We start from the raw sequence: 25,357 nt of genomic DNA, 5'->3' as shown, positions 1-25,357 counted from the left end.
TACGGACCTATACAGACTTCAAATACAAAGGAGAGAGAGAGAGAGATGATTCCGTGGTTTGCCCTAAAAGTAATCTTTATTCTTCTTTCCGTGGTTTCGGGCGATCAGCTTAGCTCCAAATTGTGCGAGAATTTAGGGTTTACAGGTCTCGCTCTCTGCTCCGACTGCAACACATTCGCAGAATATGTCAAGAATGAAGGTATCAATTACATCTCTCTCTCTCATGAATTACACTCTGTACGAATGAAGATCTGTGCTGTATATTTTAAGGATTCATGTAATATACATATGATTGAATTTTTAAATATTGATTATATGCCTGTCTATTTATGCCCAATTCAGTGTTTTTAACTCCAAACATCTATGATTTCTGCAAAATTTAAGAGAAATTGAAAAGTCTTATTATGTGAAAATTTCATATTTCAGCTTTTTTGGATGGATTTTATTACCACTTTTTCTGTTTATGATTATAGCGTCTAACAATTAATTGCGTAGATCAATCCCACTTATCCAAAAAGAACAATTAATTGCAAAGATCAATCCCACTTATCCAAAAAGAAGAAGATCAAATCATTTAAATTGTTCCAGTGGAATGATTAGATTTCAGCTTATCCTTAAAACAACCTTCTAATCATAAAAAGTAAGATTACAAAATGGTTGCTGACGTTGAATAATTCCTTGTATGGTAACAAAGAGAAATTAACATTCTGCTTGGATGCCCTTATTAATGTGGGCATCCCCTTCATTCATGCTTATTAAAGAGTCTTGACAAATAAAAGGGGGGAAAGAAAAAGAGAGAAAGAAAAACTTGTCATGTTTTAAGTAATTCTGATGGTGCGCATGTGATAGAATTTTATTTTTTAGATCAGTAGGCCTATTTTTAATGAGATCAATAACTCGATGATGGTGGGAATTGAATCAAGGTCTATGGCATCATCACCCGTAGACTTTACCGACCAAGCTAGCTGGCACCTTCAAAATATGTTGCTAACTATTATTTTCTATCATTACAAGATTGACATCTATGCTCTAGACTTGGTGATTGTCTCATTGCATGAGAAGCCTAGTGGCTTTATATATCATAAGTTCATGATGCAAAAAAGTTCTAGCCAACTTTGAGCATTTCGATGGGAAATATATTGTTTTCGATAGAAATACATTATTTGACATATATGCTCTAGACTTGGTGATTGTTGCATTGCATGAGAAGCCTAGTGGCTTTATATATCATTAGTTCATGATGCAAAAAATTATAGCCAACTTTGAGCATTTCTATGGGAAATATATTGTTTTCGATATAAATACATTATTTGACATCTATGCTCTAGACTTGGTGATTGTTGCATTTCATGAGAAGCCTAGTGGCTTTATATATCATAAGTTCATGATGCAAAAAAGTTAAGCCAACTTTGAGCATATCTATGGGAAATATATTGTTTTCGATAGAAATACATTATGACAGTTACAAGTGGATAATCATTTTGCTCAATTCAATAGATTAGTTTAGGAGGAACAAAATGAATAGTGGCACCTTTTTTTTTTTTTTTTTTTTTGTCTCAACAAAAAGTGCACCCACATGATGGTAAACTATCCCTTGACCTACTTGTGGAAACCTTTGGTTCTTCTCTAATAATTATGAGATTGTGTATCATTTCATAGGTGACTAACCACATGCTCGTACTTTATCCAATCTCATTGAATAAAAAAAAATGAGATCATGTGATTGTATTGTTTTTTAGATTAGCCATCTCCTAAAGTCACATATTCGATAGGACTTCCATTAGTACCACACAAATCTCATGGAAATTTGATGATGGGTGCAATATTAACTAGCACTAAATTTAACCATGATCTATAAGAGCTTAGTTGATTTTTGCTTCTATTTGGAAATTTTGAAATTTATCCTACTGCTATGATATATGATTCTATCTGGAAATTCTGAAAATTGTCCTAATGCTACGATATACTTCTTATTTATACTTCATGATTTGCAAACAAGTGAATTGGGGTCCAACTTAAGATGGATAGTCAATGCCTTTTATAGTTTTGGGGGGCAAATTGACACACTAGGAAATTAGCGTAAGGAGGTTTGTAATTATGTTATTATCTTGCAAGGGTTGAAACTTGAACATCAAAAGCTTGAAATTGTGGTCTTGTAGGAATTCAACCTTGAGATCGTTGTTGTTTATGAACTTTGGGGTTTGAAGAATAAAGGGTGGAATTGTTTTCATGCCTTGGGTACTGCAAGAAGGAATTTGAATTACATCAAGTGGATGATGTCTTGATAGGTGCTTTTTCGATTTCCATCTTATGTTTGAAGGTGGGAGAAGCTTTTACATAGGTCTTTTTAGGGATTTATGGGCCAAACCCCATTAGTGAAATGGGTCAATTCTAGGAGGAGCTCAAGTCCACTAGATCATATTGTGATTGCTCGTGGTGTTTGGGCGGTGATGTAGATAGGCTTGCCGATAGTTATCTTAATGCCTATGATGGAGTTAAGATGCATCGAAGAAAGAAATTAGCAACATAAAGAGTCCTAAGAGAAGTTGGACTAGGTCTTGTGGACTGGTCAAAGCTTAGGTCGAGTTGACTTGTCCAAACAGAGTTGACTCGATCAATGCTATTGATTTCTTTCTTCGATGCATCCTAACTCGATCATAGGCGTTGAGATAAGTGTCGACAAGCCTATCTACATCAGTTTTGCTTGACATAGAAATTCTTCATTACTCTTAGTTTCTGGGATTCCACTCAAGAACTAGATTTTTAATATTAACTTTAAGATTGTGTGTTCTACCCTACATCAGGCAGTGATTTTAATATGATCCATTTTCCTTTTTAGAAAAAAGGGGATCTAGAATGTAGGCGTGCATGAGGAAGTTTTCCGGTTTTTTTAGCCTTAATGGTTCAATGGGTATTCCTATGAGTTGTAATGTTTTTACTTGGTCTAATCATCAGGAGAACCTATCTTAAATTGGTCCATGGTCTTAGTATAATATTTAGGGGGAGTTTAGTAATTTTATTTTATCTTTTATTTAAGTTTATTAGGGTTTGAAAATTATGAGAGAAAGTTACGAAAATTAGGTATTTTAGTTTTATTAGGACTCTTTGTTGATTTTCCTTATTTATAGATTGTATTAAGGTTTTATTTATGGAGAATGAATGAAATAAAAAAGAAGTTTTTGTTTTCTTTTGAATGTTGAATTCAGCATGGTTGATGCCATGGAAATCATTAGGGTGATTCCAAGATAAATATCATTTTTTTTTCAAAAGAAAACAGAAACTTCTTGTTTATTCCATTCATTCTCTATATATAAACCCTAATACAATCTATTAGTAAGGAAAATCAACCAAGAGTCCTAATAAAGCTAAAATACCTAATTTTCATAATTTTCTCTCCTAATTTTCAAACCCTAATAAATTTAAATAAAAGATAAACTAAAATTACTAAACTCCCCCTAAATATTATACTAAGACCATGGGCCAAGATGAAAATAAGCCGAAAAAACATAAAAATAAAATAATCCCTTCAACGGGATTTGCTAATGTGTGTCGCCTTAACCTAAGCTCTAATACCATACCAATTTGATGCAAGACGATGAGGGGAGATAAGAAAATAGAATTTGATTTTGGAAAAATAGGGTATTTGGGTATAAGGTAGACTTGGTTTAGGATTGAGTAAGGATTTAAAATTGGGTTAGGATAGGAGAGATAAGAAAATAGAATTTGATTTTGGAAAAATAGGGGATTTAGGAAAATCTGGTTGGGAATTGGGTTAAGGATTTGGTTAAAGATTAAGAAAAAAGATAGAGGGTTAAGAATTGAAGAAAGATGGTATTAGAAGTCAAAACTACATTTTGGAAGTCATTCAAGGCATTGTATAGTGATATTATGAAGAGAACCTGATTTCAACAAGTTTCGTTGAGATCTTACAAAATGCTGAAGATAAGAGATTTTGTGGATATTATGATGGAGATTTCGTTGTTCAGTTTTGTCTAGGAAAGTTCATCAATAGTGCCAACTGTAAGGTGGTTCCTTTAGAGGAATGTCATATCGTGCTGGGATGCGGTTGGATCTCACATGAACGGGTTACTTTTGATGTGAAGCAGGGTATTCTACATATTGCTTTGTACAAACGATATATACTCAAGATATCGCCGTGGAAGTCAACACTTACGATACCATCAGTCCAAGAGCAAGTTGAAAAGTGGAAGATACGTCAAAAGAGTGTAAAGAAGATCTTTTGGAGATAACATCTACAATTTTTGTTCATGATGCAGTTGTTCAATCACTAGCTCAAACTGACTTAATCATCTCAAATGAGTACTCTAAAGATTTTACCAAGATAAAATATCGTAATTTGAAGTTAATGGTTCAATACAACATCAAGACATGAGGACAAATCTTCGCCAAAAGGGATGAACCACAAATTTCCATTATCATTTTAAAGCACTTTAAAACTCGAGGACGACTTTTCTCAAACTAGAGAAGAATAATGTGGAACACAAATTGAGTCAACAGTCAAGGATTTTAACGAAAATCTATAATTATTTAGGTTTTCACTTAATTATCGTTGAGATTATTTTAGATTATTATTATTATTATTTTTTGAGTTATTTTAGGACTTTAATTTTTATGTTTTTTAGGCTTATTTTCATGTTTTATTGGACCATGGTCTTAGTATAATATTTAGGGGGAGTTTAGTAATTTTAGTTTATATTTTATTTAAATTTATTAAGATTTGAAAATTAAGAGAGAGAAAGTTACAAAAATTAGGTATTTTAGTTTTATTAGGATTCTTGGTTGATTTTCCTTATTTATAGATTGTATTAGAGTTTATTTATAGAGAATGAATGGAATACAAGAAGTTTTTGTTTTCTTTTGAATGTTGGTGCATTCAACATGGTTGATGTCATGGAAATCATTGGTGGTGATTCTAAGGTAAATATCATTTTTTTCTTCTTTTCTTTAATCTTATTTTTTTTATCATCAATTTTTTTTTTTTTTTTGTAAGAAATCAAGAACCCTTTAATCATTTCAAGAACCCAACCCATAAAGTTTGTTTTCTTGATTTTTTTTTCAAGAAATCTTGAATCCTTGATTTTTGATTTATTGAAGTCTTGGATTCTTGAATCTTGATTCTTGAAACCCCTTTCTTGATTCTTGATTCTTGATTCTTGGAACCTACAAATCCCATTTTATTTTACCCTTAATCCTTTTCCACTTTTTTTAACCCTTACTTCATTAATCTCCTAAACTAAATCTACCATATACCTAAATCCCCTATTTTCCAAAAATCAAATTCCATTTTCTTATTTCTCTTATCCTAACCCAAATCGTAAACCCAATCTCAAATCCTTACTCAATCCTAAACCAAATCCACCCTATACCCAAATACCCTAAATCCCCTATTTTTCCAAAATCAAATTTTATTTTCTTATCTCCCCTCATCGTCCTGCATCATAGATCCTTAAGAGGCAATCAAACCCAACAACCTCTGAAGCCAAGGTGTCAAGTAGCATTATTCTCCGACTTGATGCATTGCTTTCTTATTTTGATTCCACGTTTCGTGCCATTTTCCATGTCTCTAGTTTAACTTGTTTCAACCATTGATATGCTTCGAAGTTTCATGGTTGAAAAATAGAATGAATTCTTTTTGGACCAAATAGTGTCTTAAATGTCTCAATGCATGTATGGTGGCATACAGTTTACATCATACATAGAATATCATCTCCTTATATCATTCAACTTCTCATTAAAAGTTAAGAGATTTTCCTTCTTGACTTAACATGACTCTAATTCCCACATTTGAGGAATCATTATCGACTTCAAGCAAATAATCAAAATTCGGCAAAATAAGCATATGAGCTGCCAACATCTTGTCTTTCACCAAGTTGAAATAATTTACATCATGCACATAATATTGTCTCCTTATCTCATTCAACTTCTCACTAAAAAGGCAAGAAGTTTTCCTTCATGACTCTCATTCCAACATGTGAGGCGTCACAATCAACTTCAGACCCTTAATCAAAATTCGACAAAGCAAGCATATTAACTTCTAATATTTTTTCTTTCATTTATTTGAAACTTTTATCCGCCCCCTTAGTTCAGTGGAGGGACATTTTCTTCAAGCAATCGGTGATTGGTGAGATCAACAAGCTAAGGTTTTGAATGAACCACCCAATGTGTGCTCCCCAGGGTTGTGAGATCAAGTCTGCCCACCCGCGGATTTACTCGATATGCCTATTTGTGGTGGTAGGGTGTATATTTATGAATTAGTCCCACTTCCAAAGGGGGTGAGGACACCTTGTCTTAGAACAAAAGTTTGAATGAATTGTCTATATAATATAGCCGACCCATTAAAACTCTAAACCTCACTAATACTCTTAAGAACCAACCAATTTACAATTGGTTTCACTTTGCTTTCCTCAATCTTAATCCCTTCTAAAATAACCTTATAGCCCAAAAAAATAAAGCTATCTTCACATTAAGCTTCTCCATTTGTAAGGCCTTTATAACCTCATAAAGGTGCTCTAAGTGGCCTTTGTCAATAGCATTGTAGATGAGAATGTCATCAAAGTAAATCACCACAGATTAGGGATCAATAATGCTAGTATGACACAAGGCCCATGCTTTCTTTTATTGGGCCTTTCAATAATTCTTTTACTTTCCTATGCCTTTTCATATTCTATTGGCTTATACGATAGTGGGTTTGGTTCAACAAACTTGAACTCGAAATATGATCAATGTGGTGTTGGATGTCCCTCATAATATCCACAAACTCAAACATCTCAAGATTATAACTCATTTGGGATTAGATTAGCTTTCACAAATTCACACATTTAAGGATTATAACTTATTTGGGATTAGATTAGCTTTTATCGCTTCTTTAAGAACCAACGTATAGACCACCTAGCTTTCCATATTGTCATCCATAAACTCACCAAGTGAGAAAATTGCTGTCCTTTTGTCTAGAAGACTTTATTGCAAATTCCTTTCATTGGATCAAGAGTCACCTTCACCCCATCTTTCCAAAATGTGTAGGTGTCATGTTCCCCCATCATGTTTACACTTTTTATTGTATTGTCATGGTCACAACAATACAAGTGATACACATCCATGAGTGGTCACTTCACACCATATTTCATCTTTATAGGAATTTCCAATAGTTATAGAAACCAAGCGTCAGTTGCAGACATTTGCCTCATTGCTCTTTTTGAGCCATGAGATATGAGGCTTGTCCACAATCTATTGTGAAATCAAATGTTCAACACTCCCACCATTCGTGATGACATTGCAACCTTCCTACCACATGTGCATCATGTACAGAGGATGCTAGTATGTAACCAATCATCTTCGGGACACTCAAGGATTAGTCAAAACCTTGCGAATTACAAAACTTAGCTTCATGTGATCTAGTAGTTTCATCAAGATGTATGGGTTTCTGCATCATACATAGGCTCATCATTAAAATCTGTTTTCTCATCTGTCTCATCACTTTCTTCATTTTAAGTGACGGTTCTCGACTCAACACTTTGGACAGTCATGCGATCTATGTTCGGCTTCTCTACATTTGGAGTAGTTAGATGGTCATTCCAAATTTTATGTGTCTTTGATTTAAAGAGGCACAACATTACAATTACCCTTCTTCATTATAGAGTTGAATTCCACCCAATATATGATTATGTCAATTCGACTTCAACGGTTCATTGGGACATTTCCTTGAACACTTGATACTCCCTTTCCATGCAACTTGTATGAATTCTTCTTTACCATAGTTTTCCTAACAATTCAATTGGGCTTCAACTTTAAGGGCCAATTTGTAGGTATTTGCTACCTTCCTAATATTTTGCAATGCTAATTTATCTTGGATTGGTAAGCGGAGTCCATTAACATAACAGGCAACCAAATCCTTTTAACTTTCATTCAAGCTACACTTCGTAGAGAGTTGCTAAAATAACTGTGTGTGTTCATTTGTACTTTTATTTCCTTGTAGATTTTGAAACCTTCGAAATGAAGTTTGTGCATAATCTACTATGAGGAATTTAGCTTTGATTTTGTTATGTCTGTGAGGTAAACTTTTGTTTTCTCCATTGAATCCTTTTTTAACTTTCACCTTTACATGCGTTCTTGATTGTTTTTAAGATTGAAGAACTTCTCCAAGGGAACTTACCCAATTAGGAAACTCATCACGTAGAGCATGGTTGTAGAAAGATTTTTCATCACCTTTGGAAGCATCATTATCATCACTTTGCTCACAAATACCATGTTGATTCAATCGACAAGTTAATCTTCAACTTGCCTACTCAATGTCTTAGTTTTTCGTCTCCTTGTCGATTTCTTTTCAAAATATCTCTACCTACTTGCTCTCAGCTCGATGCCATGAGAACCCACCGAAATCATGGATTCAACTATGACTCTGGTATAAAATAAAGCAAACAAAAATATCAAAGTAAAAAAACACAACAACAAAAAAAAATGAAAGTAAAGATGGTTAGAGAGGTTACTGGAGTAAAGGGTAATTGGGTATACACATCCAAACCCCAGTGGTTCCATCTAGAAATTGAATCTCTTGGACTTTAGGTTTTAGAAGGGGTTTTAGTAATTGGGATGTTCAGTAGATGAGAAGTCTTATCAATTGTATCTCTTAGATTACCATTGAGTTCTCGACAAAATACAAACGAGATTACAAAATTGGCAAAGGTAAGATGTTTTTTGTAAGTTCTTTCTATAAATTCATTGTTTCTAACCCAATCTTGTCCTTCCTATAACTGCAATTTGGGGTCCAGAAGTGGCATCAAAGATGGCTTCCTTCATTTGGTTGACGATCTTTGGAAAATTCTTAGGGTGGATCATATTTTATGGAAAAGGGAATTCCATAAATTTTTTTTTAATCAGATGGAGAGTCAGTTAGTCATTTGCTAATTCATTATTTATTTGCTAGAGGTTTGGGCTAATTTTTTTTTTGTTTTATAGAATCTCGCGGTGTCTTCCTCAGTCTATCTTAGGCCTTTTTCGGAGTTGGCAGCACAATGTATTCTCCCATAATTACCATTTGCCATTTGCAATAGGGGTGCAACTCGGTTTGGTTCGTGTCTAAATTGGAACCGAACCAACATAGGTAGGTTCTACTAAATAAGAACTAGAACCGAACCGAAATGCCAATAGAACCGAAGCAACCCAAACCAAACTAAGGTCGGTTTGGTTCGGTTCCATGGGTTACCAATATCCTATAAACTTAGGTTTTTTTGCTAGGTTCCCATAAACTTAGTTGGAAACAACACATTTTAAAAATAATAAATAAATAATAAACATAAAAACTCTTATAATAAATCATTAATCTATTCATTAAAAAAATAGTAATTTATCCATGAGTAAAAAATTATTCTATGTCCTAAACAAGCCCTAAACCGAGACCCAATCGGTTCTCCATTTTCTAAACCCAGCACTGAACCACAACTTGTTACAAACCGAACCAAACCAGTCCAAAGCTATCGGTTTGGTTCAGTTCTCGGTTTGAACCGGACCAAGCTGCAACCCTAATTTGTAGGGGTATTTGGTTGGAAGAAAATAGTAGGGTTTCAAATGAAAAAAACACTCCATGCAAAAAAAAAAAACTCTAATCTCGATTACCGAGCTCTTATTTTTGTGGAGATAATTATTTATAGATTTTAGAGGATTTTTGTTTGAGTATATGTTGTTGAAGTGGGATCTAACATGTTTAACTTGAGTTGGCTTGTTTTGTTGTTGCTTTGATTCATTTTTGTTTTTGTTTTTGTAATTTTCTTTCTTCTTTTTTGGTTGGTTGTATGGGCTACTTGGTCCCCCTCCCCCCCCCAACTTTTTTCCTTTACCTATAAAAAAAACCACAGTGATTCATGATCACCATTTTTACATCATTGCATCGTATCATTTGGTGCTTGAATAGTCCATATGCTGCTTTTTTTACTTTTGTATATATATAGAAATGCTAACATCCAAGACCTCAAGGAGATGTTAGCATTCTCCACAACTTTGGATCTTCCAAAATATCCTTAGCATTGTCTTTTAGTGCAAAAAAATGTATCAATCCATAAAAACCAAAATACCCTTACTTTTATATACTAAAAGACAAAATGATACAGGCATTTGGGGAAATTCGAAGTAATGGAGAATGTTAATGTCTTTATGAGGTCTTGGACGATAGCATATCCAGTCTTGGTGCATTTATGTAAATTAAAAAATTACACAACTAGAATCACTACAAAATGATACAGGCATTTGGGGAAATTCAAAGTAATGGAGAATGTTAATGTCTTTATGAGGTCTTGGACGATAGCATATCCAGTCTTGGTGCATTTATGTAAATTAAAAAATTACACAACAACTAGAATCACTACAAAATGATACAGGCATTTGGGGAAATTCGAAGTAATGGAGAATGTTAATGTCTTTATGAGGTCTTGGACGATAGCATATCCAGTCTTGGTGCATTTATGTAAATTAAAAAATTACACAACAACTAGAATCACTACAAACCTAAACCAATGTGGAAGGAGATAGTGAAAGAAAATATGAACACTCTTTCAATAACAAAATACGTGATTCTAGGCAGGGTGGAATGTAGGAAAAAGGATTTTTTTAGCCAACCCCGAGTATTTTTGGATAAGTATTTGAGGATGATGATGATTAACTAACATGGCTACTAACCATGCTTACTCCTTTTTTTTTTTTTTTTAATTATTTACTTTTGGCTGCAGAACTAGTATCGGATTGTAGGAAATGTTGCACTGAAGATTCTGATGATTCCATGAGCAAGGTATGGATGACCCCATCTAGATGAAATTTCTTGTTAATCCTTACAAGTCAAAAAATGGCCTTTTTAGTATTTTATTTTTTGATCTTACCAATATTTACAAATTTTACTGTTAGTATTTTTCATGTTCCTTTTTTTTCTTCCTATACTAGATGAACCGTATAATCTAGGCATAGAAAGATCCATTACAAATGTAGCTTAAAACTTAACCGATAAGCCCTGCCCATTAAATTAACTTTATTGTAGTATGTATATTTATTATAATGTGAAGGTGCCAACTTGCTTAGTTGGTTAAAGTGAATCTGTGAGTGTTGATACCATGACCTGAGTTCAAAACCCGCCTTCACCTACTAATGACAGACCACTTATCTCGCTTGCCTAGGAAAAAATTATAATATAAAATTTTCTTTTAATCAGCTATTATGCAAATTATTATCAATACATTGTCTCTAAAGAAAAAATTCATGCCTCAATGGAGAAATCGAGGAGCAGAGTTCTTCAACTGTAGTTGAAGACTTTTGCTTTAAGAACTTGTTGGCTAAATAATTGCCATGATTAGAGATCAAAGAGTATGGAAGGAAAGAGAACCGATGGGGCTTTTGTTGGAGGAAGAGGCTTCATGGTTGAGCAAGGAGTTGGCCTTAGTGGGTAACTATGAAACTTGTATTGGAGCAAAATTTGCTAGGAAGGGGATAATCTTCTTGGTGATGGGTGAGCAGAATCGTAATGGGAGATTCCTAAAGCTTCAACAAGTCTTAGTGAAAACTAGGTCGAAGACATTAATTTTCCCAGAAGGAAAAGGGAGGAATTGATGGATGGTTGTAAGCCTAGGGCTAAAGGTTATTACAGAATTAGAGGAAAAAAATGAAGGGATTTGAGAAGGGGATGTTGAATTTTAGGGAAGAAAGACATTGGAAGATGTTGTAAAGAGAGGGGGACATGGAGACTAATCAAAAGAACAGTCAAGTTGAGAAGGGAAGGAGGGATCCTATTAAAGCAAAAAAACCAGTATGAAAACATCCTCAAAGAAGCCGAAAGGGTTTCAAGAGATGGAGGTGGGCTGCAATGTGAAACTAAATTAGTGGAGATGAAGTGGGAGGAGCTGTTGAAGATTTTCTGCCACCATTGAAGGTCTCTTCCAATCTTAAGTTGCTCTTCTGGGGCCAATTGAGAAGAATTCTCTTACTGGATAGCAGGGAGGAGGTGAAGACCATTTGTGATCTTCAAGAGGTGTTGGTAGGACAAATTGTGTTAGTGTCAAACCCTGGTTCATAAAAATCAATAGATTGGAGCCTAGTTAGAGTTCAGCAGGGATTTGGATCCAAATTTTGGGGTCACCTTTCCATCTTTGGGTGGATTTTGTCTTCAAAAACATAAGGAACCAGTTGGGAGGTGTCACGCCCCAAATCCGATTATTGTCAACTTGGCAATGTGATTGGGGGATACTTGACCCTGCTCCAAACCCGAAACTTGAACATAAACCTCAATACTATGCGAGGGAGAGATCCGCTAACACCTAAAGCTTATTGGTCTAGATACCACGCCCTAGGACTCCTGTGATTCCCAAGGTATGGGTCAAGAGTTGAGGTAACTCAAGGACCTTTCTACCCAAAGAAATTATTATTCTACAAGCTAATAATTTATAACACAAGAATTTTATCTAAAGCATAGGTGATACTATCATATATAGATGTTCAGCAGCATAACATATCATCGCGATAACAAAATAGTAGTACATAAGGTTTAGCAAACGTAAGAAACCAAGTAAGTCCTGAGAACAATATACATAAATAAACAAAAAAACATCCCAACATCTAACAAAAGACTTACAATCGGGGAAAGCAGATCATAGCAATGGTAAACCGACAGCTCCTCAAGGCATGAACTCTGAATTAAGGTTTGACTCGTAGTACGGCTCTGGTTACAGCTCCTCCTCAACATACTCCTCCACCAAGGTGTCCTCTATAGGAAAATCTGAAAGGTGGAAAAAAAATAGTATGAGCGACAAAATCGTCCAGCACGTACCGACTAACCCTAAGCTAGTCACCCAAGGGTGAGAAAACAATCTAGTTTGTAAGTTTTGTCTTTACAATACGATGTGTGAAATGAATTTTTATTTATGAAAACTATGATGCATAAATCGAGAATTATATCAATTGTGTTTAAATGCATCTACTATATGGCATCTATTAATAGAAGAAAGCAAGTAGTCTCATGATAGTCGCATAGTTAAAGTATTTCAATGATAATTAATTGATTTTAGTTTAGTTATAGTTATATAATGACACAATAAATATGCATACAACATCACATTACAATACATGAGGTGAGGAGTATCTCTAGCGGGTCCATGCTTGCAACTGATCTTCCAACCAAAATCGACCTGCCCAGTCGACAGAGTTCTACTATGTACTATGTACTGGCGTACAATAAAACCGAAGTCCCATTGATTTACCGATAAGGGATCCTAACATTTTTGGCCTTTTAACACGGGTTGAATGTCTTCACTTGTCCTGATTTTCTGGTCTAGCATGGTAACCGTTGGCTTGCATGGAGAGCGTGGAGTCATTCGCAATATGCCATCTTTTCCGGCCTAGGTTGTCATTTGACAATAGGGTCAATGACCCAACTAAACCTAATGGCAGTTAGCCATCGACGACTACAATTTAGGATGGATCTATGTCTAAACCAGGTGTAAACCTCGCGTCTAATGTGTTGAATAACTCTTATTTTATTAGTTTTACAGATTTTTTTTTGTCCTTTTTAGTCTTTTCACTTATTAGACCATGTAATCCTCTTAAAGCCTAATTAGGGCTTAGAAATAAAACACTTTTACAGTTCTCTTATTTTTAACTTGGTATCAGAGCCAGGTTCCATCTCCTCTCCTTCCTCTTTGCTACAACCTCATCGCACAACCCCTCTCATAAATCTACCTCACAACCTCTCGGTTCAGTGTAAATAATCACCCCTACGGGGGTTGTTTTTTATTCCATCCCTAATGCGATAGGTCGTTAAAACTCATTGAAACCTTACGACAACAGCAGGGTTGTTGTTCTTAGGCCAACTGATGGCTCTAAAGGCTTTCGACAACAAGTTCTAGATTCGTTTGGAACTAATAAACACAGTAGAGTTGCTGTTTGGAACCCATGAACACAGCAGTGTTGCTGTTTGGAGTCATCGACCACAACAAGGCCATCATTTGAGGTCTACGATCACAGCAGGGCTGCTGTTTGGACTCAACTACAACAGCAAAGATGCTGTTTGAACCAAACAACAACAGCAGAGGTGTTGTTTGGGCTCAACGACAACAGCAGAGGGCTGTTTTGGACTCAACGACAACAGCAGAGGTGTTGTTTGAACCAAACGACAACAGCAGAGGTGTTGTTTGGGCTCAACGACAACAGCAGAGGTGTTGTTTGTATTCAACGACAACAGCAGAGGTATTGTTTGTATTCAACGACAACAGCAGAGGTGCTGTTTGAACCCAACGAAAAAAGCAGAGGGCTGTTTGGACTCAACGAAAACAGCAGACAACAACAGAAAGCTGTTTGGACTCAACGAAAACAATAGAAGAACTGTTTGGATTTGTTTGGAAACTCGTCTACAACTTGCGATCAACATAGAGGTTGTTTTGCAGCCTGTACTCACAGCAAAGGTGTTGTTTTGAATTTACTCAGTGACTTTGAAGCCTGTACTCACAGCAAGGGTGTTGTTTGGATCTGTTTAGAGGCTCGTCTAAGGCCTGCGATCAGCACAGGGTGCTTCTTTGATCTGTTTGGAGGGCTACGATCAACACAAAGGCTGTTTGGAGCCTATACTCACAGCAAGGGTGTGGTTGAGAGTCATCCCCTTGTCCTCTTTGAACTCTCTTCAAACCAAAGTACATAGATTATTTATTTATTTATTTTAATGGTTTTTGAGACGTCCTCTTCCTCTATCACCGGTAATAGTAATGGCTCGAGTGGTCTTTCTTCTCAATCAACTGACTTTCCAAGAATTCAGATTACCACCGTGAAATTAGATGGTCCTAATTATCTTCTTTGGGCATGATCGGTTGAAATGTTCATTGGTGAAAAATGAAAGATCGGTTACCTCACGTGAGCGGACAAACAACCTGCACAGACCGACACTTCTTACTCCCACTGGTTTGCTAATGATTCTATGGTCCGGTCTTGGCTGGTTACATCTATGCAACCACACATTGTGGTTGAGTTTATGTTCTCCTCGACCGCAAAACAGATATGGGACTCTGCAAAGAGCATTTACTAGCAACGTCAAAACAACGTCCAGATCTTTAACTTAGAGCATGAGATTTCTCATCTTTCGCAATGTGATTCTTCAGTTACCACCTATATATCACAATTACGTGCTAGGTGGGAAGAGTTGACCTTCTATTCCTCGTCTTACGCCTGGAAGGATCCGTTTGATGAGACATTATATGCGTCGATTCTGGATAAGAATTGAGTTTTTCAGTTTTTAGCCGGTCTACGAGAGGAGTTTGAGTATGCGAGAGTTCACTTATTGGGTATGGATCCATTTCCGTCTCTACAGACTGCGTATTCTTATGTCTTGGCTAATGAAAGTCGTCGCGCAGCTGTCTTACCTCATTCTTCGGGAGACCACTCTACTATGTTTGCTCGCCTACCTTCTTCACAGCCTCCTACTGGGTCTCTGCCTACCCGTCAACGACATATGTGTGATCATTGTGGGAAGTTGGGTCACGTGAAGGCTCGTCGTTATGCACTTCATGGTCGTCCTAATCAGCAACGTTAACAGTCTCAACAATCTTCAACTCATTTAGTCTCTCAATCGACTACTGATCCAGCACCTCCTTCAGCTATTACATCTTCATCGGATTCGGTATCTTTATCTCAGGCTGAGCTTGACAAGTTCAGAAAATTCTTCAATCAGATGGAAACTTCATCTTAGCCGGTCTTTACTTTCGCTCACTCAGGTACTTTTGCATCTGCACACAGTGTTTCCACCATTTCTTCACCATGGATCATTGATTCCGATGCCTTCGATAACATGACCGGTACGTCCTCTTTTTTCAAAACCTATAGTGTTTGTTCTAGTCATCGCAAGGTTCGCCTGGTTGATAGTTCTTTGTCTTTTATAACTGGTCAAGGTTATTTTCCTGTTACATCTTCTTTATCCTTAACTAACACACTGCATGTTCCTCAGCTCACTACTAATCTTATATCTGTTAGTAGCATTACAAAAAATTTGAATTGCAGTGTAATTTTGTATCCCTCTCATTGTGTCTTTCAAGATCTGGAGTCGAAGAGGACGATTGGCACTAGACATGAAGTGAATAGTTTGTATCTCTTAGACGTATCTTGTTTACCTAGCACCCATTCTGCTTCCCAGATTAGTAGTAGTAGTCAGTCTAATAAGGCTTTTGTAATGCGTTGGCACTTACGCTTAGGCCATATTTCTTTTGGATATTTGAAACACATATTCCCTACTTTATTTAATAATAGCAATTTGCTTAATTTTTCTTGTGAAACTTGCTAATTAGTTAAACATGTGCGTTCTTCTTATCCTATTAATATGAATACTACTGCACCTGCTATGTTTGACCTAATCCATTCTGATGTGTGGGGTCCTTCCCCTGTCACATCAACTTTTGGCTTTCGTTATTTTGTCTTGCTCATCGATGACCACAGTTGCACCACTTGGGTCTATCTTATGAAACACAAGAGTGAAGTTTTTGGGATTTTCAAGCAATTTCTTGCTATGGTTCGTACCCAGTTTGGTCGTACCATCAAAGCTTTACGTTCTGATCATGGTACTGAGTACACCTACAGTGAGGTCTTGAAACTTTGTTTAGAGTCTGGCATTGAGCATCAAATGTCCAATGTTAAGACTCCCAGCAGAATAGTAGATCAGAAAGAAAATATCGTCATATTCTAGAGTTAGTCCGTGCCCTCTCTATTGGCATGAACGTGCCTCGATCCTATTGGGCCGATGCAGTTCTTACTGCAGTTTACCTTATTAATCGGACCCCCTCTTAGGTTCTTCAGTTTGCCACGCCTATCTTTCAGCTTTACCTATATTGTCCCTTACTTCCACTTCCTCCGCGTGTATTTGGGTGTGTTTGCTTTGTTCAAATTATTGACCAAACTCGTACAAAACTTGATCCTAAGGCTGTCAAATGTATCTTTTTGGGTTATTCCTCTACCTAAAAATGATACCGTTGTTACCACCCCCCTTTTCAACGACGTTTCATCTCTTGGGATGTTTCCTTTTTTGAGCATACCCTCTACTACAATGGGTCCGTTGGCATTCAATCTGAGTGGTTTCCTCTAGATTCACCTGATAATCCCTCTCTTATTTTTCTTCATCTTCCCATACCTGTTCCTCCTTCTCCATCCCCTGTCCATTCATCACCTCCTCCTCTGCAGGTTTATTCTCGCCATCCTCGCAATACTGCCATCCCTCCTATGCCAAACCAGCTCGTCTCCTCGCCTCCAGCTCCGCCTTCTGTCTCCTGTGATGATCGACCTATTGCCACTTGTAAGGGTAAGCGCACTTGTACTCATCCCATTTCTAATTATATATCTGATTATACCCTCTCACCCTCCTATCGGAGTTTTCTTGTGTCTGTTTCCGCTGTTTCTCCTCCTACTACTGTTGCAGATGTTATTACCCATCTTGAGTGGCGAGCAGGTATGATTGATGAGTTGAATACTCTTGAAAAGACTCAGACTTGGGAACTCGTACCTCTTCCACCTGGTAGGAAGGCTGTGGGATGTTGTTGGGTTTTCACTCTAAAACACAATCCGGATGGCTCTATTGCTCGTTATAAGGCCCGGTTGGTGGCCAAGGGTTATGCTCAGACTTATGGGATTGATTATCAAGAGACATTTGCCCCCATTGCCAAGATGACCACCATTTGTGTTCTTTTTTCTGTTGCCGCTATTAGAGGGTGGCCTCTTTTTCAGTTAGATGTCAAGAATGCATTTCTCAATGGTGATCTTCAGGAAGAAGTCTATATAGTCTAACCTCATGGGTATCTCACATCTGCTTCTCCTACCCATGTCTGTCGTCTTCGTCGTTTTCTTTATGGCTTGAAGCAGTCTCCTCGTGCATGGTCTGAACGTTTTACTAAGGTCATGCATTAGTTTGGTTTCCACCAGAGTTCTGCTGATCACACTCTTTTCTTGCGTCACTCCCAGGGCAAAACTGTCGCTCTGATTGTTTATGTAGACGATATTGTTCTTACTGAAGATGATGATGTTGGCATTGCCGAGGTTAAAACTTACTTAGGACGTCAATTTGAGATTAAGGATCTTGGTCATCTTCGTTATTTTCTAGGTATTGAGGTTGCGAGGTCTCAATTTGGTATATTTATTTGTCAGCGTAAATATGTTCTTGATTTACTCAGTGCCTCTGGTCAGCTTGGTTCTCGTCCTGCTGATACTCTTATTGAGCAGAATCACAGGTTGGCTGATTCTGAGGAGGAGTGTTTAGAGGATATTGGTCAGTATCAGCGTCTTGTGGGAAAACTGATCTACTTGTCTATGACTTGTCCTGATATTGCCTATGTTGTTAGTGTTGTAAGTCAATTTATGCACTCGCCTCGAACATCTCATCTTACTGCTGTCTATCGTATTCTTAGATACCTTAAAGGATGTTCTGGTCGAGGTATCCTATTCAGTAATCATGGTCATCTTCGCATTAAGGCATGGACAGATGCAGATTATGTTGGCTCCGTAACTGATAGACAATTTACTTCTGGGTATTTGTACTAAGGTTGGTGATAACTTGGTCACTTGGTGCAGTAAGAAGTAGGATGTGATTTCTCGCTCTAGTGCTGAGTCAGAATACCGAGCTATGGCACTTGGAGTGTGTGAGTTGTTGTGGCTCAAGATCTTACTAGCTGATTTATGTATTCTAGTGACATCACCTTTTTTACTATATTGTGACAATAAGTCAGCTATTAACATAGCGGCAAATCTGGTTCTGCATGACAGAACGAAGCATATTGAAGTTGATCGACATTTTATTAGAGAGAAGCTTGTTTCGGAACAGATTTGTACTCCCTTTGTTCCTACATCTCAGCAACTTGCTGATATTCTTACTAAAGGTGTCAGCAAAGCTGCCTTTGAAGGTGTCTTGTCCAAGTTGGGCGTTACTGACATCCACGCACCAACTTGAGGGGGAGTGTTGAATAACTCTTATTTTATTAGTTTTACAGATTTTTTTTATCCTTTTAGTCTTTTCACTTATTAGACCATGTAATCCTCTTAAAGCCTAACTAGGGCTTAGTAATAAAACACTTTTACAGTTCTCTTATTTTTTAACTTAATGCCTATCAAGCGTATGTGCAATCTCCAATCCTTCTAGCTACTGACTTCAACTTCAACCTTTTTACAACCAAAATCAAGATTTATCGGAAAAAGATATAACCAATACTTCCCAAACTTCGTTGGTAGTGGCTATCTTCAAGGTGTCCCGTACCACCAGGGGGCGAGTCAAATCCATCAATATCTTAGGTAATTCCTCGTTTTCGGAAAAGCCAAGGGATTACTTGCAAGGAAGTTTTACAGTCCTTTTCCGGCTCACCAATTGTACTAAAATAATATAAGTATGTGTTTTATTTGCAAAAAATTCCAAAGAAATCGGTAAGATGTTAAACCATCAGTATAATAATTGTTTTAATTCCAGTTTGTTAAAAAGAAAATCAAAACAGGAAAATTAAACATTATAACTCGTTCCATAGATACCCATAAATTGCCTGTTAATTCTAATGTCGTGTTTCATCTCGATGTACTCATTGAATAATCCATCCATAACCAAAAACAATGTATCATCCATATCCAAAATTGATCGTCCACTATATCACTCCTAAACTACACCACTAGATATCCATGTGACGAGTACACATCACAATCATCATCTATACATACTTAGTAAATGCACATACTTATAGCATAGATAACTTTGAAAATAGAATAGGTTTCTTTGTTTCCAAAACAGAAATATTTGATAAGAAAATGAGATATTTTTAAGTTACTAAACATGATATCTCATAGTAAACATAAGAGGTTTTTAAGTTATAAATTATAAAGTTCTTATGGTAAATAGGAAACATTATTACGATTTTCAAAACAAAACCTTTCATGAGTGAGATAAATGATTTAGATTATAAATATGTTACAAAACATAAATTTTCTTGATAAAAATGAGGTATTTGTATGATGTTGAACAGAAATATTTGAGACCTTTCTAGGTAATAAAACATAACTATTTCATGGTTAAATGATATATATTTATATAGCAAAACAGAATATTGAGAACTTCGTAAAACATACACATTTCATGGCAACAATGATATACTTCCATATCATAAAACAGAAATTTTACATAACAATTGTGAGAAGTAGGTTGTAAGATTTCTAATGATGTTCTTTCTTTGAATAGTTATGTGCCTAGTGTCTAACAAGATAGTGAAAACACTCCATAATTTAGAAGTATATAAACATTTAAGGATGAAACTTTCTTCTCTAACGATTCATATCAAATAACCAAGTCATGTATAATTAAGTCAAGAAAATGATTCTACATATGGCAAGTGAAATATAAAACCCATTATTTTTTCCTCCTATGTCAAACAAGTTGAATGAAGTAGATTTTGTAAACTATTAATTTTAAAATCAACAATACAATTATTTTAGAAAATATGCCGCGTGGCATACCTAGGGTGAAAAGGTACATACCTTCTCAAACTGCAAGTACAACTCGCAAAAATCCCATTCCTCAATCTCAGTTCCGTGCTCCGGTTCCACTACCTTGAGTTCTTTTTGGGTTGAAATACAAAAAAACTTCATTAAGTACGAATGTTTATAGTTCATATTCTAGCTGAAGTTTCCTCTACTAATATATCTTACCTAAAGTTGTATGTGTTCATTTTAAAGAATGCTTGAAGGTGGACTCTCCTAGAAGAGTTAAGGTTATAGTTTCTAAGTGAAGGGAGAACCTAATAAGGAAGAATGGTGTAAGAAGAAGAATTAGTTAAAGGAACAATGAAAAAGATAGAAGAATATGTAGTAGTGGGAAACCACTTACCTTAATAAGTATTAAATGAAGGCTTTTTCTCAAATACCAAGCTAAGTGACATAAGAAGGTTACTGGTTTTTCTCTTCAAGAATCCTTTAGAACTTCTTAATGGTGTTTAGAGCAAAGCTTAAGAAGAGGCACATACACTTATGAAGATTTGTGGAGGTAATTGAGGGGGGTGAGAGGTTTTTAGAGATGCTTAGGCAATGGAAAATGCGTGAAAAGAATAAAGATAGAGATTTACCTAATTTTTATATAATGGAGAGAACTATAAATTGAGGTGGCAATATGGAGCTATCTGGACTAAGTAAAGGGCGTCTAGTTGAAAAAAAGTGGTTGCATAGGATCATATAGATTGGGCTGAGACTTAATTATGGGTGGAGATAAACTAACTAGGGTTAAGTTAGTTAACTAAGATTAGTTACAATTTCACCCTAGTTAAGGGGTGGTTGGGGTTGATTAAAGTTTTAAGCAACCATGGTCAAGTTAAGTTCTAACTAAGAGTAATGCATGGGGGCGAACTAGACACTTGTCTCTCTCGTAGCTAAAGACATGGTGTCTTTGAGTGAAAATCTGATGTAACAGCTATGGTGAGGTGGATAGAAATGAAAGGGTTCAATTTTTTAAGTGACAAGTGTGATTGGATGCATGGTAGGTGGGTTGGACACATGGCAATCAAATCTTACATGCAGGACCATATGTAATAATTTGCAATAATGATGTTGATGATGTAAGCTATTAATTTGAGGTGACAAGGGACAAATTTTTTTTATTGTATGCTACATGTAGTAACATACAAAGTTACCCCCGATGGACGAGATTTTGGATCGCTCTTCCGAGCTCTTTTTGAACCCGATTTTGGTGATTCAATAGTCAATTCTCATCTATTCGACGAGATCTACGCAATGGTTTCAATCAAGAATCGTCTTACAAGTAGTTACGCAAATCTCAAGGCCATGCCTCGAGGTCTGATTTACACAATCTAATAGTCTATCTTGCTTGATTTCTGTATCTCTTTTTATTGGTCATACCCGATCAAATCTGATTGTTGCATGAATCTCGAGGTATTTCCTTGAGATTCATTTCAATTTCGATCTAAGAAATCTTATAATCCATCCCAAGTAGTTGTTTTTAGGGGTAATCATTGGTGATGTTTGTTCACATGGTTAATTCCCTGGTTAACATTTAATCCTTATCTAATCCTAATGCGTGTCTCAAAAAATTATTGAAAGGCATAGTTATGATTGTATAATCATTCCTTTTGAGATTAATAGTTGTATAACCAATAAAGTAACATGAAACAATTAAATTACAAGTTCTTTGTTCGCTTGTCTCGATCGACGAGTCTCAACATGTGTTTCAAGAAAATTCTTGATAACTAAAATCAAGAATCTAATAGTGATCCAACCTATCTAGATGAATGTCGTTTGGGGTTATCACAAGAGGCCTTTTGAAGGTTGACTTTAAAATGAGATGGTGGGAGGACTTTTATTCCACAAGATTAAAGATGTGGTTCCATCGCAAGAGGCCTACAGATTCTCTACAGAGGATTGCAAACAGGAGAAGTTGAAGTTTAGAGTGGTTACTACTTACTTGAAGCCCAGAAGAGAGGTGGAGAATTCCTTTTGAAGGATGAAGGTTTGGGGGAAGCTTCGAGTAAAAGGGTTGGGGTGGAAGAGGATATTAGTTGGAGTGCTGGTGTGGCGAAGAAGCCTTTGTAGTGATTGGAGAAGACGATTCTTGGCTGTATCAATAGAGTCTTACTACTGGCTTTCTCAACCCCCAAAAAAGGTAACGTCTACAAGAAAATTCCATGTTTTTCAAAATTCAAAAGATCAGCACGTGGGAGCTATCCAGAGAATTTCAGGGTCGTAAATCGTCATGTCTCTAGAATCCAACAAACCAACATGTGGCTCTTCTCTTGGACCAGACGATAAAAAATCTAAGTATAGGAAGTGCCTTTGTATGTACAAAGTAGTTGGTCGCCACATCATTACCAAAGCTGAGTTTGAGTTAGAGCCATATGAGTTTCCATGCGAGTCACAAGTCGTTTCTTCTGAGTCACCTCGCAGAAATGTGTCTTGGGCTTATGATGAGTTGGGCTTGGATGATTCACTGAAGGGCTCTATGCAACAAAGGCAATTCCCGTTCAATACTACCTATGAGACTCAACTTAATAGTGACCAAAACCCACACTTTGGCCCAACAGAGGGGAAGGGGTTTCAATTTGGAGTTTGTTGGGGAGGCCCATAAGATTAGTTCTTCTGTAGTATTGAAAGATCGGGCCAGGGTAAGGGAGCCTTGAACAAGACTCTTGTGGTTCAAGGCCTATTAGTTATGCTAAGCCCAAGTCCAAGACCTCCCCGGCAAGAGGGTTGTTTAAAAGGCAGTTCAGGGTTTACCTTGTGGAGAAGAGTTATTATCATTAAGTTTGGTGTAGGGGTTTGAAAGGGTATATCCAAGATCTATGGTTTGTTCAATGAATGAATCCGTTATGACAATCAGTCTGGATCTTTTGCGAGATTTTAGGAGAACCTTCAGGCAGACTGGTAGTTGGGTTCTCCTTTATCTATGCCATTTTAGAACTTAGTTGCCAGGAGAGCTTGGAAGCAAATCTATATTGGTAGATGTAAGTGGGAGTGGCATGGTGGGTAGAAGATTCTTTGCCACTAGATTCATTGTGAAAGAAGCTCTATTCAGAGGTTCCAGGAAATGAGGACAGATCTTGAAATAGATAGTCTTGTATCTATGGCTAGGAAATACATAGTTTTGCATATTTGCTTGCTAAGCTGAGTAATAACTTCAGCTGGGGGCTTTTAGAGGACATGGTAATGGAGGCCAAGAGAGAGGTGTTTTCTCGGTTTAGTTTTTCGTATCACTCAACACCTCTTCTGATTCCTCAGGTTTCTAGTTAAGCTTCTGTGGAGATCCAAGGTGGCCTTTTTTTTTTTTTTTTTTGGGTGTGTGGTGGTGGGGGTGGTTGGGGGGGCTAACAGTTTAACCAGAACAAATTAACAATAGAAACAAAGAAAAGAAGATTCCATTACTGAAACCTTACTTGAATAATGCTCTCACTGCAATCAAACCAATTCAAAACCTCAAAGAAGGAACCCAAAAAAAACCCTAATTTCCCACGCAACTTCACACCCTTATCTGTTCTTGACCTTAAAACACAACAATTACACTAAGATCCAAGGGACAAAAACCCTCTAAAGTTTAAACCATTGTTTAAATTGTTTCCTCATACAAGAACTTTGATTTTTTTTTTCCCTCATAAAAGAAGTTTGATATGGGTTCAACTTATAGATTCTTCTTTCCCTGGATGAAAGGATCTCTTTCTTCATTACTTTGTCCAGAATCACTTGATGTGACTGACTTCTGTGTTCAAATGTAGATTACTTATTCTGGTGCAGTATTAGAGGTGTGCATGAGGAAACTTGTATTCTATCCTGAAGTAGTTGGCTTCATTGAGGAAGAGAAGGATCAATTCCCATTGCTCAAAGTTCAATATGTTTTCAATTCTCCACCAAAGCTTGTTATGTTGGATAATGATGGTCAATACAAGGACACCATAAGGTCAGTATTTTCTTTTATATTTATTTATTAGCGTTTTTGGTGAAATCTATTTGAACTGATGGTTTAGACAGAATTGAAAGGAGGAACAAGATTTGTTCAGTTGACCCTAAGATTTTAGGATAAGGCTTTGATCATACGAGTAACTGGTAATTTGCCTCCTTTAAATGGCAAATCTAAGAAATTAGGTCTCATTCTGGTGACTATATAAATACAACCCATCAGTGGCATGGCTGCACACACAAAACGCACGCACACAAGTGAAAAAAGTGGGTGACATAGCTTTACACGGTACACTACTTGCAGGATCAATTTTCATTTGATGGCCAAGAAATCCTGCATTGCAAAACGTACTGATTAGATGGTTTTCACCATCTATTTCCAAATTTTTATTTTAATATCAGCACCCACTCCTCACCTTAAGTGTGGTGGCATTTTCCATCAATTGAAAGTTCATACATCTTCTCAACATATATATTTTGTAGTGTACCGATTTGCATATTTATTGCAGTATGTTGTTTTCATTGCAGAATTGACAACTGGAAACGTGAACACATACGGCAGTTCCTAGGAGAGAAGGTCAAGCCTACTTTGTCAGCAATCTGAGATACAGGAATTTGATCTTCAGTATCGTAGTTTTTTACTTAAAACTAAAGACGTCAAATATGTTCCTGAATTGGAGAATTGAGAAGGAAATAAATGTCATTCCCAAGAAAAGCTTAAAATGCTGTTGTTGTTTAAGACTCATGTCAGGATGATGTGGTTAAAGTGGCTAGCATGTTAGCGAACTGATTCTCAAAAAAAAAAAAAGAATATATATTTGGTTGATAGTGGAAATCAATCATTTTTTTTTGGCTGATCCCTTGTTTGGAGGCTTTTATGATTTTTTTAGGAATTTGTGACCATGTCCTAGACTGTAATGCTTTG

General features: G+C 36.5%; 1 protein-coding gene across 1 annotated transcript; it reads left to right on the top strand.

Annotated features, from left to right (window-relative positions):
• Nucleotides 1-25,289, top strand: LOC147400706 (selenoprotein family protein). The gene is made up of 4 exons (XM_086446516.1): nucleotides 1-199; nucleotides 10,737-10,795; nucleotides 24,252-24,433; nucleotides 24,961-25,289. The coding sequence occupies exons 1-4, from the start codon at nucleotides 46-48 to the stop codon at nucleotides 25,034-25,036; spliced, it is 471 nt and encodes a 156-aa protein (XP_086302642.1). The 5' UTR covers nucleotides 1-45; the 3' UTR covers nucleotides 25,037-25,289.
• The last annotated feature ends 68 nt before the right edge of the window (nucleotides 25,290-25,357 follow it).

This window comes from Akebia trifoliata, chromosome 6 (genome assembly GCF_017979445.1).
Source record: "Akebia trifoliata isolate Shusen 1 chromosome 6, ASM1797944v1, whole genome shotgun sequence".
NCBI lineage: Eukaryota > Viridiplantae > Streptophyta > Magnoliopsida > Ranunculales > Lardizabalaceae > Akebia > Akebia trifoliata.
Note: the sequence above shows the minus strand (reverse complement) of the source record. Positions and strands in the feature narration are given on the sequence as shown.

Coding starts and splice junctions, on each gene's coding strand:
- LOC147400706 (XM_086446516.1), top strand. CDS start 46: ATGATTCCGTGGTTTGCCCTAAAAGTAATCTTTATTCTTCTTTCCGTG. Junction 200..10,736: donor AGAATATGTCAAGAATGAAG/GTATCAATTACA, acceptor TTTTGGCTGCAG/AACTAGTATCGGATTGTAGG. Junction 24,434..24,960: donor CAATACAAGGACACCATAAG/GTCAGTATTTTC, acceptor TTTTCATTGCAG/AATTGACAACTGGAAACGTG.